Below are 16,940 nucleotides of genomic sequence, written 5' to 3'. Positions count from 1 at the left end.
TTGGGCCGGCCTTTTTCACCGGAATGGGCCACTATTCGACCGTGCCACGTGTCGACCTATCATAGGCGCCTCCTGTCCAATGAGTGAATGACATCTGTCCCAACGGTGAGGCAACACATGTTTCCTGCTGCCAATGATGATTTTACACGTGGAAAATCCCCATTGGTCCGGGATGTTAACGGGTTATCGGATCCAAAACCGGACCCGATAGCTTAACGGTGTTCCATTACGGTGGATGCCACGTGTCGGTCACCCTTGACGAAAGCACTTCTGTGACGCGCGATTTATCGTCATGGAAGTGGACACTTCTGTGATGATAATTTTTGTAATGTCATGGAACACTTCTACGACAGCACAGGTATGACTTTCTTGATTCTGTCATAAAATCTTCATGGATGTACATGCATGACAAAAAATGCGACCTACTGTGACAAATATGTATCATCACGGAAGTGTATTTTTTTGTAGTGCAGACAGTGTGTGATAGTTACACCTTTCACATACGAGCCTACACATAAAACTGTGTGGGATGTACGTACGAACGGAAACGTTTTTCCTTGATTGACTGTGTAGGATGTACATAAGAACGAAAACGTATTCCTTCGGTTGACTGTGTGTGATATATATACGAACGGAAATGTTTTTCTAGGATTCACCGTGTGGGATGTACATACCTACGGAAATGATTTTCTCACCGTGTGGGATGTACATACCTACGGAAATGATTGGGTTCCGATGCCTCGCCCGATCGCACACGACCCCAGCCTGTGTCCCAGGAGGGCCTATCCCCGACGATTTCTGGGTCGTGTGGGAAGGATGCCTTGTTGCACACACTCACTTGGCAATGGTTCCAAATGCCTTCGTGGAAAGGGGTTAAAACCGTTTGTATAGCACCGACGTGTACCAGTGCTACGATCAAGATTCAATAAACCATTCACATTTGGTGCATGACCATAGAAGGTATTATTCATGTAAACAGAATAACCATTATTTTTTGACTTAAATGACTAATCTATTGCAATAGACACGATCTAATCATGTTCATGATCAATGCAGACACCAAATGGCATTTATCTAGCTAGGTTCAACACTAATCTCAGAGGTAGAGGGAGCGTGCGATGGTGATCACATCAACCTTGGAAACACTTCCAACACACATCGTCACCTCGCCCTTAGCTAGTCTCTGTTTATTCCACAGCTTTTGTTTCGAGTTACCAATATTAGCAACTGAACCGGTATCTAATACACAGGTGCTACTAGGAGTACTAGTAAGGTACACATCAATAACATGTATATCAAATATACTTTTGTTGAAGTAGCCAGCCTTATTATCTATTGGGGTAGTTCCGCTACCAGTGACCATTCCCCTTACAATAGAAGCACTTAGTCTCGGGTTTCGGTTCAACCTTGGGTTTCTTCACTAGAGCAGCAACTGACTTGTCATTCATAAAGTTTCCCTTCTTGCCCTTGCCCTTCTTGAAACCAGTTGTCTTGTTAACCATCAACACTTGATGCTCCTTCTTGATTTCTACCTCCGCGGCCTTAAGCACCGCGAACAGCTCCAGGATCATCTCCATCCTTTGCATGTTATAGTTCATCATGAAGCTCTAGTAGCTTGGTGGTAGTGATCGGAGAACTCTGTCAATCACTATCTTATCTGGAAGATTAACTCCCACTTGATTCAAGCAATTATAGCACCCAGACATTCTGAGCACATGCTCACTAGCTGAGCTATTCTCCTCCATCTTGTAAACAAAGAACTTGTCAGAGGTAGCATACCTCTCAACACGGTAATGATCCTTAAATACCAATTTCAACTCTTGGAACATCTCATATGTTCCATGGCATTCAAAACGTCTTTGAATCCCCGATTCTGAGCCGTCAAGCATGGCGCACTAAATTATAAAGTAGTCCTCAGAACGTGTCTGCTAGATGTTCACAACATCCACAAACGACGCTAGAGGGGTTGGCATACCAACCGATGCATCAAGGACATAAGCCTTCTCTGTAGCAGTGAGGACAACCCTCAGACTACGACCTAGTCCGCATAAATGCTTACAATATCTTTCAACTTAGTCTATCTCTAGGAACGTATTAAAACAGGGAGCCATTACGTGAGATGGGATGAGGGGCGCACAACCCCTTAGTGGGCTGGTTTGCCCCCTCCCCTTGGCCCATGAGGCCCCCCAACACTTGCTGAGGTCCCCCGAAACCCCTTTCGGTCATGCTGGTCATCACCCGGTACCCCCAAAACACTTCCGGACTCCAATACCCTTCGTCCAATATATCAATTTTCACCTCCGGACCATTCCGGAGTTCCTCGTCACGTCCGATATCTCATCCAGGACTCCGAATGATGTCTACTACACAACCTTCTTCTTGTAGACGTTGTTGGGCCTCCAAGTGCAGAGGTTTGTAGGACAGTAGCAAATTTCCCTCAAGTGGATGACCTAAGGTTTATCAATCCGTGGGAGGCGTAGGATGAATATGGTATCTCTCAAGCAACCCTGCAACCAAATAACAAAGAATATCTTGTGTCCCCAACACACCCAATACAATGGTAAATTGTATAGGTGCACTAGTTCGATGAAGAGATGGTGATACAAGTGCAATATGGATGGTAGATATAGGTATTTGTAATCTGAAAATATAAAAACAGCAAGGTAACTAATGATAAAAGTGAGCACAAACAGTATTGCAATGCTAGGAAACAAGGCCCAGGGTTCATACTTTCACTAGTGCAAGTTCTCTCAACAATAATAACATAAATGGATCATATAACTATCCCTCAACATGCAACAAAGAGTCACTCCAAAGTCACTAATAGCGGAGAACAAACGAAGAGATTATTGTAGGGTACAAAACCACCTCAAAGTTATCCTTTCGGATCGATCTATTCAAGAGTCCGTAGTAAAATAACACGAAGCTATTCTTTCCGTTCAATCTATCATAGAGTTCATGCTAGAATAGCACCTTAAGATACAAATCAACCAAAACCCTAATGTCACCTAGATACTCCAATGTCACCTCAAGTATCCACGGGTATGATTATATGATATGCATCACACAATCTTAGATTCATCTATTCAACCAACACAAAGAACTTCAAAGAGTGCCCCAAAGTTTCTACCGGAGAGTCAAGATGAAAACGTGTGCCAACCCCTATGCATAGATTCCCAAGGTCACGGAACCCGCAAGTTGATCACCAAAACATACATCAAGTAGATCACGTGAATATCCCATTGTCACCACAAATAAGCACATGCAAGACATACATAAAGTGTTCTCAAATCCTTAAAGACTCAATCCGATAAGATAAATTCAAGGGAAAACTCAATCCATTACAAGAGAGTAGAGGGGGAGAAACATCATAAGATCCAACTAAATAGCAAAGCTCGCGATACATCAAGACCGTTCCAAATCAAGCACACGAGAGAGAGAGAGAGAGAGAGAGATCAAACACATAGGTACTGGTACATACCCTCGGCCCCGAGGGTGAACTACTCCCTCCTCATCATGGAGAGTGTCGGGATGATGAAGATGGACACCGGTGAGGGATCCCCCCTCCAGCAGTGTGGCGGAACAGGGTCCCGGTTGGTTTTTGGTGGCTATAGAGGCTTGCGGCGGCGGAACTCCCGATCTAGGTTATTTTCTGGAGGTTTTTGTATTTATAGGAATTTTCGGCGTAGGTCTCACGTCAGGGGGGTCTCCGAGTCATCCACGAGATAGGGGCCTACGCCCGGGGGGTAGGGCGCGCCCTCCACCCTCGTGGACTGCTTGAGACTCTTCTGGCCCAACTCTTTTACTCCGGTGGCTTCTTTTGGTCCATGAAAAGCCCACAAAAATTGGCAGGTCAACTGGACTCCGTTTGGTATTCCTTTTTTGTAAAACTCAAAAACAAGGAAAAAATAGAAACTGGCACTGGGCTATAGGTTAATAGGTTCGTCCCAAAAATCATATGAAATAGCATATAAATGCATATAAAACATCCTAAATGGATAATATAATAGCATGGAACAATAAAAAATTATAGATACATTGGAGACATATCACCGAACAATCCTTCAGTAACCACCATAATGACTCAACTATACTTATATTGTCACCAAACGTTAAGTGTATAGAACCTACGGGTTCGAGAACTATGCAGACATGACCGAGACACCTCTACGGTCAATAACCAATAGTTGGACATGGATGCTCATATTGGTTCCTACATATTCTACGAAGATCTTCATCGGTCGAACCTCGATGTCAAGGATTCAGCTAATCCCGTATGTAGTTCCCTTTGTCTATCGATATGTTACTTGCCCAAGATTCGATCGTCAGTATCCCCATACCTAGTTCAATCTCGTTACCGGCAAGTCTCTTTACTCGCTCTGTAATACAAGATCCCGTGGCTAACCCATTAGTCGCATTGTTTGCAAGCTTATTGTGATGTTGTATTACCAAGAGGGCCCAGAGATACCTTTCTGTCATACGGAGTGACAAATCCCAGTCTTGATCCATGCCAACTCAACAGACATCCTCAGAGATACCTGTAGAGTATATTTATAGTCACCCAGCTACGCTGTGACATTGGATACACACAAGGTACTCCTTCGGTGTTAATGAGTTGCATGATCTCATGGTCATAGGAACATATACTTTGACATGCAGAAAATGATAGCAATAAACTTGATACGATCATATGCTACGTTTATAGTTTGGGTCTTGTCCATCACATCATTCTCCTAATGATGTGATCCCATTATCAAATGACAACTCATGTCTATGGCTAGGAAATCATAGCCATCTTTGATCAATGAGCTAGTCTAGTAGAGGCTCACTAGGGACATATTGTTGTCTATGTATCCACACATGTATCTGAGTTTCCGACCAATACAATTCTAGCATGGATAATTATCATGAACAGGGAAATATGATGACAACTAATTTATTATTGCCTCTAGGGCATATTTCCAATAGTTGCGACCAGTCGATGGAGAAGCTGCGACCGGCCGGTGAGAGGCTCCAACCCAATAGGCGACTGCCAGCAAGCACGAGCAGCCAAGGGCGAGTGCGGGTAGCTCGAGCGGGCGGCGATCATGGAGTCTGCCATGTGTGTGAGTGATTTTTTTTGTGTTCTATCCTTCTCATGCGCGTGTGATGATTTTTCTGCATGTATTGACCAGAGGAAGAGGATGATTCCTAGGAGAGGGCAGATAAAACGACTGTGGGAGGACAAATCGAATGGCTCTTGAAGCTACCAATCTTTATCCTAGCCAGTCGATCGACTCCTAGCATTCCTATGGGGCATCGTGCTTGATCGCTTTTATTATTTTCCCTTCTAGAATAAACCACATATGGTGTATTATTTAATAATATACATTGAAGAAGAGAGGCTAAGGAGCAGTTACAATGCCTAAAGTAGGGAAAATTTAACAACGCCCAGTACAAGCCAATCCACCCCATGAAAGAACTACTTAGAAACATAGTTTTTTTAGCACCTCACCCTTCTCTCCATCTTCCCCTCTCTTCAACTGCCCACTCTTTTCTGGGTCATTCAAGGTTGCCCGCCCGATCAAATGCCTCATCCGACGACATTGGACCGGCGATGGGTATGAAGAGGTGCTCAGGTCCTTGTGCATATTAGGGTAGCATTAGTCCAGGTTAGTCTCGACTTTATGTTGTGGTTTGGCGATATGCCATCGGGATTCAAGCCTCTGGAGCTTGCGAGCAGTGCTCGGTGGTGGTTCTTGTAGTCTTCTTCCTTGCCCCTAGGGTGGAGGGAAGCGGAGGGCGCTAGATTTGGCAATATCCCGCTTAATAGGCTCCTGGGCTCTCAAGTTGACGGCAGAGAGAGAGAGATACATGTGCCGAATCCAATCGCTCTTTGCCTCATTGCTACTTTGTTGTACCGAATCGGTGTGACTCACACTGGCATGTCCGGTTGTTATGCTACACGAAGAGGTTCTCTGGCTTCCCTTGTTTTAGCAGGTAGATTGAGAGGTGAGGTGATGATCCAGAGGTGAGGTGGTGATGATGCTCTACCATGTACTTTCATCCAGCATAGTGCGAGGGGCTCATTCATTATCACAGAGGTTCCACACTTGCTAGATGCACAAGATAGAATCTCGAGGCAAAATGAACAAAAAAATAAATTACTCTAGACGGTTCTTTTAGATGATATCCATGTGTGACAGGGTTTCATTTGGGGCAGTTTCCTTTTTTGGCAAAGTCTTAGCGCCTAGGCTATATGTCGCCCGTACCAATTCCTAATAAGAATTGCCTACAGGCGGCACAAGTGGGCCAACCCATTTTAGCGCGGATGCTCGCTGCACGTGAAGGTTCATTTCATTCCGCCTCGTAGCGGTCGCTATAGGGTTCTCTCGCTCTGTTTATTTTCTTTTTTTTCTGTTCTTTTAGTTTCTTCCCTGGTTTTCTTGGGCCTTTTTTCTTCTCTTTTACTTTGCTTTTATTTGTTTTCTCATTGGGCTTTTGTTTTTTCTTTCTTTCTTTGCTATATTTTGGTTTTCTTTACTTTTTCTTTGTTTCTTTATTGGTTTCTACCGGTTATTTTTTTTTCAACACATGTCTACTTTTTCTCACTACACAATATACAATTTTAGCACACACTTGATTTTTTTGTTGATACACGTTTGACATTTTTAAAATACATGATTTACATTTATAAAATACATGTTTTGAACACTTTTTCAAATACATGGTAACAATTTCCAAATACACATTGTCCATTTTGCAATAGAAATAAATGATTTTTTAAAACTACGTGAAACATGTTTTTACATTATCTGAATACTTCTAAAACGTTCACAAATAATGAACCCACATTTTTTTAACTAGGTGAATATTTTTACATTGTATAAATATTTTTCAAAAAGTCAGAATTTTTTCTGCAATGCGATGTCACATACTTTTTTTGAACGGTGTGATTTTTTGGACTTATGAATATATATTTTTACATTGTAAAAACATTTTTTTAAAATGTCACAAACATATTTTTCAACGTGTGAATTTTTTTGTAATGTATATATTTTTTTAAAGGCATCAACATTTTTAAAAAGTTGAGTGGATATTTTTTAACAATGCATATGTTTTTTAAGCAATACATAGACAATTTACATACAACTATTAATTTTTAGGATATTTTTAAATATAAACAAATGTTTTTAGGAAAATAAAAAGTAAAATAAAATCACATCGCCATTTAGGATATATTTTTTGTAAATAAATGAACGATTGAATGGAAGCGAACGAACAAGCTACATTTCTTGGGCCGAGCCATTTATCACAACGCCAGAGGCGAGTTAGATTTACAAGTCACGGTTCACATAGCCGCGTCGAAGTCTTCAAAATCATCCTTGCAAAGATCAGCCCCACCTTCTCAGGCGCCGATGTTTTTTCAGGTTTTTACATAGATTCTTTATTCAAAACATTTTCATCATTGTATTTCTCGTGCGAGATCTTCAAACTAAATCCCATATTAATAGGTTGCATAGATCTTTTTTCTAAAAAAACAAAACCAGAAAAAAGAAACTGGGAACAAAAAGCCCCCAAAAAATCGGTAAAAAAGATAACCGAAGAAACCGACAACCAAAAATAATGAAAGAAAAAGACGGAGCCCGGAAGCACGGTTGGGTTTTTTCACTTTTAGTTTTCTTTTTTGAGAAGCACATTTTTCTTCTCTATGTGTCTCGCGAAAGCAAATCTATGCTTTCACAAGAAGCAAAAATATGCTTCTCGTGAAAGCATAGATTTTTTTTTCTTTTTTGAGAAGCACAATTGTGCTTCTAACGGAAGCAAATATGTGCTTCTACATGAAGAAAATCTGTACGTCTCGTGGAAGCACATATTTTTTTTCCCTTTTCGATAAGCACAACTGTGCAAATCTGTGCTTCTACAAGAAGTACGTGAAAGGACATATTTTTTCATTTTTCGAGAAGCACATCTCGTGGAAGCAAGTATGTGCTTCCTGAAGCACAGACTTGCTTTCGCGAGAAGCACAAAAGCAAAATTGTGCTTCTCGTGAAAGCAAATCTAATTTTTTTCCAGAAGCACAACTATGGTTCATAAAAATAATGCTTCAAATCGTATGGAAAACTAGGCAAAGACCAAAAAGCCAAAAAAAACTCATCTAAAACTCAAAAAGGTGCATGAAAAATAAAAAATGTAAAATAGGAAGGCCGTCGTCTATTGGCGATCTAGCAATGCCGAGAAAGTGACCATGCAGGAGCCCCGCAAGGGATGACCTTTGGGCAATCCCTAAACGGTGCCTTAAGCGCCAGTTCCTTCATTGCATGCAAACGGGCGCACACCCCCCGCGCTGCAGTTGCGGGTAGTATGTTTTAAACCCACGACCACCTCGAGATGAGCTAGCTACGGTAGCCAATCGACCACACACAACTACGTGACTAAGTACAACCTTTTCGTTTGGTCTCTTCTTCTTCTTTTTCTTAATTTTTATTTTCTTTTATTCTTTTCATTTTTCATTTTCAATTTTAAATTTTGCTATTTCTCAAAATTGATGAGCATTTTTTACAAATTCCATGAACTCTTTTTCAAGATGAGCAGTTTTGCAAATTCGATGGATTTTTCTTGAAAATTGATGAACTTTTTTTTAATTTGATGAACTATTTTTCATTTTTATGAATCTTTTTTCAAATTTGTCAGACTTCTTTGAAAATCAATGAACTTTTTGAAAAATTGATGAACTTCTTTCCAAATTCGATGAACTTTTTTCAAAGTCGGTGAACTTTTTTGCAAATTCAATGAACTTTTTTCAAAGTCGGTGAACTTTTTTTTAAGTTCAATGACTTTTTTCTTCAAATTCATGATTTTTTTTTATTTTTTTATTTTTTCTGAAAATTCGTGGATATATTCAGTTCACTATTTTTTTTGCTATTTTCTTTTTGTTTTCCCTTTTTTTCTTCAAAAAGTCAATGGATGGTCAATCTGGATCGAGGGCTCGCCTTATATATGGGCCGGCCCAGCAAGGAGGCACAGTGTGCGCCCGTTCTCCAAGTGACGCTGAAGGCGCCACTTAGGAGAGCAACTAGTTAACGAACGCTCCTTCGGGAGCCTCGTAACGATCAGCGCCACTTGACGCGCTCTCAGCCATTCGCCACGTGTCGCGTTCTGGATGCTCCCTCCGGATTTTGTTTTTTTATTTTTCCGCGTGCGTTTTCGGCTTTTTAAACGGTTTTTTCCGGGTTTTTTCGACGTTTTGGTTTTCCCTCGGTCTTACTTAGCTTTTCGATCAAAAAAAATCAGGAAAATTTTTTGTCTAAAAATGCGTTTTCTTTCTTTTCGCGAAAGTCACGGTTTTTCTTTCGCAAGAGGCACGGTTGTGCTTTCACGAGAGTCACGGCCGTGCCTTTTAAAAACAAAAAAACGCGCTTTCTGTTTTTTTTCTTTCGCGAGAGTCATGGTTTTGCTTCCGCGAGAGGCACGGTTGTGCTTTCGCGAGAGTCACGGCCGTGCCTCTCGGAAAGGAAAAAACAAAACGCGTTTTCTGTTTTTTTTTCTTTCGCGAGTCACGGTTATGCTTCCGCGAGAGGCATGGTTGTGCTTTCGCGAGAGTCACGGCCGTGCCTCTCGGTAAGGGAAAAAATACACATTTTCTGTTTTTTTTCTTTCGCGAGAGTCACGGTTTTGGTTTCGCGAGAGACACGGTTGTTCTTTCGCGAGAGTCACGACCGTGCCTCTCGGAAACGGAAAAAAACGCGTTTTTCTTTTCTTTTTCTTCCGCGAGAGTCACGGTTTTGCTTTCACGAGAGCCACGGTTGTGTTTTGCGAGAGGCACGGGCGTGCCTCTTTTGGAAAGGAAAAAAACCGTGTTCCCGGTTCGGGTTTTTCGCTCGGTTTTTCTCGTCCGGTTTTTTTGTGAAAAAAAAGTTCGTCAAAATTTTTCAACATGGGGTCTAGTTTTAAAGATCTTGACGCAAGGAATCCAATGGTGAAAACGGTTCGAGATTTAAACGCACGGTTTAAAAGATAAAACGTTTTGAATAAACAAATCTAAGAAAAAAAGAAAAACTTCTAAGTTGCAACAAGTGGCGCGCTGCATGTGCGTCACTTGTCACGACCTGAAAAAGTGAAGTGTTCTTTGCAACGAGTACTCCTTATTAGTGATTTCGGCCGCTTAGGAGCTCCCTAACCTTTGGCTAGTTGCTTGAGATTACCGTATCTATTTTTTGGCCTTGTATGATCGCATTATTTTTCGGGAGTCCCTGGTCAGCGCTTCAGGCGCCAGGGAAGCTGCCTGGCGCCCACGCGCTTGTCAGTTGGGCCGGCCTGTTGGCGCTCTGCATCGCTCGCTCGCTCGTTCGAGCCGCTCTGCCGGGTCACGAGGTACTGTAGTGTCTTGAGGTACTGTAGCGGTGAAGCACTTAGGGCTGCTGGTGCACAATTTCGAAAAAACAGTTCATGAATTTGAAAAATAATTCACAAATTCAAAAATAGTTCATGAATTTGAAAAAAGCACAAAAAATTGAAAAAAACGTGGGCTTGGAAAATAGTTCGTCAAATTTGAAAAAAGTTCATCAAATTTTAACAAAAAGTTCATCGAATTCAAAAAAGTTCATCGGTATTGAAAAAAGTTCATCAAACTTGGGAAAAAAGTTCATCGAATTTGAAAATAGTTCACCGAATTCAAAAAAATTTCATCGATTCTGAGAAAAGTTCATCGAATTTGAAAAAGAAGTTCATCAATTTTGAAAAAGTTCATCAATTTTGAAAAAAGTTCATCGAATTTGGAAAAAAGTTCATTGAATTAAATGTTCAACGGTTTTTTAAACTCATAAATTTTCGAAAGAAATCATTGAATTTGATGAAAGTTCATGATATTTGAAAAAAAGGTCGTGAACATAGAATCACGAATTTGAACCCAGTTCTTGCATTGAAGAAAAAAAAGAACAAAAGGAATAAGAACCGCGACCAGGGAAAGAATAAAAGAAGGAAACATGTACTTATACAAAAGTGAGTTTGTGTCCTAGTGGTTAGTGCTCTGCGGTCTCCACGAAGAGCTCTTGAGTTCGAACCCTGGCGCCGCGCTAACCTTTTTTGCTTTGTTTTTCAACAAAAAAGAGGGAAAACGGGCCGGCCCAATTACAAGCGCCTGCAGGCGCCAGTTGGCGAACCGGCGCATAAGCGCCAAATTAGGATTTCCCTTTTTTTTCTGCTTCTTGCAAATCAAAGTGGGCCGTAACTCTTAACTTAGCTTCAAAAAGCAAACATGGGCCTAAGGCCTCGACCACGTTATCCACACACAATGGCCGGTCAATGGGTGGCCTTTTTTGCTTTGTTTTTCAACAAAAAAGAGGGAAAACGGGCCGGCCCAATTACAAGCGCCTGCAGGCGCCAGTTGGCGAACCGGCGCATAAGCGCCAAATTAGGATTTCCCTTTTTTTTCTGCTTCTTGCAAATCAAAGTGGGCCGTAACTCTTAACTTAGCTTCAAAAAGCAAACATGGGCCTAAGGCCTCGACCACGTTATCCACACACAATGGCCGGTCAATGGGTGGCTCACAGAGTGACAGTGCTCTATTTCTCCAAATGCTGTCATTATCTGTCCAGGTGGCATAGCAGCTACTGGAACGCTGCATGGTGACAGGTGGCACACTAGGTAGTGGTGCACTGCATGCGTCTCCCTGGGGACCTCGAGCCTCCTGATTCATGTGAGTGTGTGCAGGGGAGCCTATATATCAGGCCATGCTTGATCACACAAGGATGTACCTACCCACCTTGCAGCTCAAAACCACCACCAGTAGACTGTGCCCATGGCGACCTTCTCCAACGAGGAGCTTCTGCAGGCGCACGCCGAGCTCTGGGACCTCACCTTCGGCTACCTCAAATCCATGGCGCTCGAGTGCGCCATCAAGCTCGGTCTCCCGAACGCCATCCACCGATGCGGCGGCGCCGCCACGCTGCCGGACTTGCTCGACGCCGTTTCTGTCCCGGAGAGCAAGAAGGCGCACCTGCCTCGCCTCATGAGGTTTCTCGCCGCGTTCGGTATCTTTACTGTCAGTGCACCTGCTGCAGGTGAGTGCGCGGATGGGGAGAAGGCGAGCGTCTACGGCCTCACGCCGGTGTCCCGCCTGCTGGCGGACGACGCCGGCGCCAACGGGTCGTGCGGGAGCCTCTCGCCGTTCGTGCTCTCCCAGACCACCAAGTACCACGTGAAAGCGGCCATGCACCTGCCAGAGTGGTTCATGAGCGACGACGGCGCGGCGGCGGTGGCGATGCCGTTCAGGATGGCGCACGGCACAGACCTGTGGGGCGTCATGGAGCATGACCCGAAGATGAACCAGGTCTTCAACGCGGGCATGGGGTCAGACACCCAGCTCGCGATGGACTTCGTCATCAGCAACTACGGCGACGTGTTCGAGGGGGTGACCTCGCTGGTCGACGTCGGCGGCGGGCCCGGCTCCGCGGCGAGGGCCATCGCGAGGGCCTTCCCGCACGTCAAGTGCTCCGTGCTCGACCTCCCCAACGTGGTCAATTCCATCCCGTCCGACGGCGTGGTCGAGTACATCTCAGGTGACATGATGAGCTCCATTCCGACGACCGATGCTGTGTTCCTCAAGGTATAACATATAGTTGCCACGAATACATAACTTCTTTAATTGTTTTATTATGCTAATTAATTCAAATGTTCATGTTGCAGTACATCATGCATGACTGGAACGACGAGGACTGCGTGAAGATCTTGATGCAGTGCAAGAAGGCGATCCCCGAATCGGGCGGGAAAGTGATAATCATAGACATAGTGGTCGGATCTCCTTTGAAAGCCATGCTGGAAGCCCAAGTCTCGTTTGATCTGCTGATGATGGTGATCACGGCAGGAAAGGAGCGTGACGAGCACGAGTGGCGCAAGATTTTCATGGACGCGGGATTCAGCCACCACAAGACAAGGCCTGTTTTGGGTTTTATGGCCATCACTGAGCTGTATGCTTAGCCATGCTGTGCATGCGTGGTTACAGCAGATATCTGCTGTAACGTGTGTGTAAGCGTTGGCCCTGTGATGTTCACCCCAAAGTATTTTTCTGCAGCAACGATTTGTTCATATGCCTTTAAAGGCGCCCACATTTGTATTATCTGTTGCTCGGGTATATGGACTTAATAAAATTAGCATTTTGAGCTGTTTCTTGGCTCTATATTAAAGGTTTTTGGATCGGGTTTTGCTCGATGCTGATCGTCTCGTGTACACACTGCACAGACGTGGATATACAATCCTGTATATGATTGTGCTTGGCGTGGTGGTAACTTCTTTGCGGTGATAGTTTTGATGGTCATGTTTGATTCTTTGCTGGCTAATTTCAGAGCACAAACAAGTAGGGATGCATCAGTGCATCCTAGTACTGAAAAAGAACAAGTAGAAGGAGATGACACAATTAAATGATTTCTTGGACGCAGGGAATGTGAGGCAAGAAACTACTCTACGCTTCAGAGTAAACACGGCTGTCATATAATACACTGAAGATTCAGAGTAAACCAGCATCCATGAGAACGCAGTAAAGAAAACAGCTTACATCAGCACCGGAAATTCAGGCGTACATAAACAAACACTAACGGCAATTTATCTGAATCATGCACTGAAAATTCAGCTCACAGCATCACTCTCTGTCCTATATGCTGAAACTCAGACCAACCAATAGGATATACGTCAAGGATAATTTCCAATGAGCATCAGGTCCTATCCGGAGTCTGCCTAGCGTGCACATGAAATACTTACAAGGTCAGTGTCAGCCCTAGTTCCGTTGTAGCACAACAAACATAGAGATAGCAATGCCTGTTACAGAACACACACGGACACAGCACGGCCATACCGCATAGTTGTTGTTTCTATTGGCAACAAAAGGCAGTGTTGCCACATAGTTCAAACATAAAAGTAGGTTCTACTCAGAAAGGTGGTTCTCGATATATCTAGCTACCCATGTCATTTTGTTGGACATGCTAAGTTTGTTGAATGCTCTACCAATTGCAGCATTCTCAACTAGATGAGCATAGTAATGGGTAAGATGCGCCTCTTCAAATCCAGGGAGATTCATCAGGTTACCCCAAAGATCGTCAGGGACATCTGTATCTACGCATTCAGATTTCTCTATAGCTTTGGCAAGGTTATCAAGGCTGGTCATCAAATGCATCAACTCGTCATCATTGTTTACCTTGGCCCTTTTCGATGCTTTACTGCTAGAGGAATCACCATTCTTCCCCCAGTCGGGAATAGGAAAAGGCAGTGTAAACTCTTCAACACTGGCAGCAAAAGTGTCATTTCCTCCAGTAACAATTTCATTCCCGGCCACATCTACAGCAAGAAGCTCATCCACACTCTTAGCGTATACATCAGGAGCCACACTATCACTGAAGATTGTGGCCATCTCGTGATAGTAAGTTGGAGTGTTCAAGAAGTCAGCATCATTGCGGTGATAGTTTTGATGGTCTTCCCACATTTTGTCAGCAAGAGCTTGTCTGAACTCAACCATGTGTCTATCGTCATGGGTATGCTCTATCTGAGAACTAGGGGGTTTAGGTTTCCAATTAATCTCCGGTATAATGAAACAATCAGTGCCTTGGGAAAGAACCCAGTTGTGGAGGATGACGCAAGCTATCACAACATCCACTTGGGTAGCGGAGGGAAAGAATGGATTTGCATCATCTAGAACTTTAAATCTTCGCTTGAGTGATGCGAATGCACGTTCTATAGGTACTCGTAGAGATGAGTGTCTAAGATTGAACAATTCCCTTGCATCTCGCACATGATTGTTCCCCCACACAGTAAAGTGATATTGTATGCTGTGGAAAGGTGGCAAAAATCCAGGTTTGGCTCCATATCCGGCTTCCACTAGGTAGAATTTACCTACATGTTAGGAATATATATCAGCGGCGGAGGTAGTATTGTGTAATAAGTAGTATTAACTCTATGTGGATATATCATGATAGAACAAATTTATTACCTTGAGGAACACATGGGCCATTCTCGCACTCTATCGCATCCACTAAAACAGCATCGTCATGTGCAGATCCCTCCCAACGAGCCAGCACATGTGTGAAACGAAGGTCAAAATCAATTGCTGCCATCACATTTTGGCTTGCAACTAACTTCTTACCACGGAAGGCAGTCTCCACGTTCTTACAGGAAGAAGCCTGTACCTGTGTACAATCAATGACTCCAATACAATCCTACATGATCAGAACCGCCCAAAAAAATTAGTAAGTAAACAGTTTCTACGCTAAAAAAATATAGCTGTGCATGGTCATACCTTGAAGTATGGGTCCCATCTTGGGTCGCCAGCAATTCTGGTTGGGGTCTCCAATGATGGTGGACTAATAAACTCATCCCTTAGCTGAACTATAGCATGGAGGACTAGTCCAAAATAGCGACTAACTGGTTCACCTGACCTATTAAAAATAGCACTTACAACCCTATTCCGAAGGTTGTGTCCTACTGTGATCAAGAACATGGCGACTTGCTCCTCAATACATATATGAACAGTGTCACGGAGCAAAGAGCGTTCCCTCAAAACTTGGCACAACCCGAAAAAAGAAGCCCTCGTAAGCCTCAGCGTTGTCTGACAAGTTATATCATCCTTGTAAATCTGATTATTTAGAAAGGCAATCCTTTTCTTGTCCCTTGCCTCGATTGGCCCATAGGAAATACTCTCTTTCTTTCTCTGTAGTCTGGGCCGGACATACAACATGACCATACACGAAGACACGGATGCAGCGGCCTTTATAAGCATCAACCTTCTTTTCCTGAACCTCTCCTTGTCCATCTACAGTGCATTTTGGAAAATGCAGAAAACATGCTATGAATTGCAAAGAACAGTAAAAATGCAGAAGAATGTAAATGCTGACAGTAACTTAAGCTTTGCCGTCTACAATCCATACAGGAGAGGTCGGCTTCAGGTTTGAAAGAACAGGAGGTGTATGCTTACAACAAAAATAGACTAGCAGCACTTGACAGTTCATGGTTCAGTGCACAAATGTTGTGGACAATAATATGAAGGTATGCATACACATTATCCTCACAGTCACAAATCCAAGTCATTATCCATCAATGTAGGAACAGTCACAAATCCCAGTCATTATCCCTCAATGTAGGAATCGAAGAATTTGGATTCCATACCTCGGGTTGGAGCAGCTGGCGCGAACTCTAGGCGAGGGAGAGTGGATTCGGAGGAGAAGCAAGGCGCAGACGCCAGCCCCTGGTCGCCGGTCGCCTGCGGCCTGCGGGTGTGGGGGGAGGTTAGGGGCGCCGGCCTCCCTGGTCGTGCGGGAGAAGGATGGGCGCACGCTAATGGGGGAGAGGAGAGGAGGGGAGGGGAGGGTTAGAGGGGGGAGCAACCGGTGGCGGCAGAGCACCTCGCCGATGGCTGCCGTCCGCTGGTCTCCGGTCGCTGAGGGCTCGAGGCTGGTGCTTGCGGGCGTCTGGGGGGCGGTCAGGGGTGACCGGGTGAGGGAACTGATTAGTTCCGGTTCGATCGGTTCGATGGTGTTGGCCCGAGTCGCATGGTGGTCCTGCGTATCTCGGCCTTGAGCAACCAGCTAGTGGTGAAAATGAAATAGCTACCGGCGAAAAGGAGCGGAATGAATATTGCTCCGTATCTTAGGGCGTGTTTGGTTGTCCGTATTAGGCCCAGCCTGATCCGAACGGGAAGAAAGCGGCCTGTATGGTTGCCTGATTTCACTGTGCGACCCGCATCGCACGGAACTTAAAGCACCTGCAGGCCAGACCCAGGGGAAACGCAGGATTCGGCAGTAGCTCGCGAGCCTGGCCCGGGCGAGGCAGGGGAGGGTGATGCGCTTCTCCCCTCGTGCGAGCAGGGGAGATGGCGCGAGCTCGCCCGCGTCGTCGAAAAATCGGCGGAAGGATTTCGGCTCACCTTCCGCCACTCCACCCCCTATTTAGCCCCTCCCTCACCGCCCCAACTCCCGCCA

The 16,940-nt window shown here is 44.2% G+C and overlaps 2 protein-coding genes across 2 annotated transcripts; one reads left to right on the top strand and one right to left on the bottom strand.

Annotated features, from left to right (window-relative positions):
- Positions 1 to 11,741: 11,741 nt before the first annotated feature.
- Positions 11,742 to 13,163, top strand: LOC119281052 (flavonoid O-methyltransferase-like protein Os11g0303600). The gene is made up of 2 exons (XM_037561694.1): positions 11,742 to 12,586; positions 12,667 to 13,163. The coding sequence occupies exons 1-2, from the start codon at positions 11,780 to 11,782 to the stop codon at positions 12,955 to 12,957; spliced, it is 1,098 nt and encodes a 365-aa protein (XP_037417591.1). The 5' UTR covers positions 11,742 to 11,779; the 3' UTR covers positions 12,958 to 13,163.
- Positions 13,164 to 13,444: 281 nt separating this feature from the next.
- On the bottom strand, positions 13,445 to 16,446 carry LOC119275345. The gene is made up of 5 exons (XM_037556161.1): positions 16,348 to 16,446; positions 16,129 to 16,229; positions 15,263 to 15,775; positions 14,957 to 15,182; positions 13,445 to 14,859 (listed from the first exon to the last, which is right to left on the bottom strand). Exons 3-5 carry the CDS (start codon positions 15,773 to 15,775, stop codon positions 13,898 to 13,900), a joined length of 1,701 nt encoding a protein of 566 aa, XP_037412058.1. The 5' UTR covers positions 16,129 to 16,229; positions 16,348 to 16,446; the 3' UTR covers positions 13,445 to 13,897.
- Between the last annotated feature and the right edge of the window lie 494 nt (positions 16,447 to 16,940).

Source organism: Triticum dicoccoides, chromosome 3B (genome assembly GCF_002162155.2).
Source record: "Triticum dicoccoides isolate Atlit2015 ecotype Zavitan chromosome 3B, WEW_v2.0, whole genome shotgun sequence".
Taxonomy (NCBI): domain Eukaryota; kingdom Viridiplantae; phylum Streptophyta; class Magnoliopsida; order Poales; family Poaceae; genus Triticum; species Triticum dicoccoides.
This window is presented reverse-complemented; position numbering and strand designations above follow the sequence as displayed.

Coding starts and splice junctions, on each gene's coding strand:
- LOC119275345 (XM_037556161.1), bottom strand. CDS start 15,775: ATGGACAAGGAGAGGTTCAGGAAAAGAAGGTTGATGCTTATAAAGGCC. Junction 15,183..15,262: donor GATGGGACCCATACTTCAAG/GTATGACCATGC, acceptor CTGATCATGTAG/GATTGTATTGGAGTCATTGA. Junction 14,860..14,956: donor TGGCCCATGTGTTCCTCAAG/GTAATAAATTTG, acceptor CCTAACATGTAG/GTAAATTCTACCTAGTGGAA.
- LOC119281052 (XM_037561694.1), top strand. CDS start 11,780: ATGGCGACCTTCTCCAACGAGGAGCTTCTGCAGGCGCACGCCGAGCTC. Junction 12,587..12,666: donor CCGATGCTGTGTTCCTCAAG/GTATAACATATA, acceptor TTCATGTTGCAG/TACATCATGCATGACTGGAA.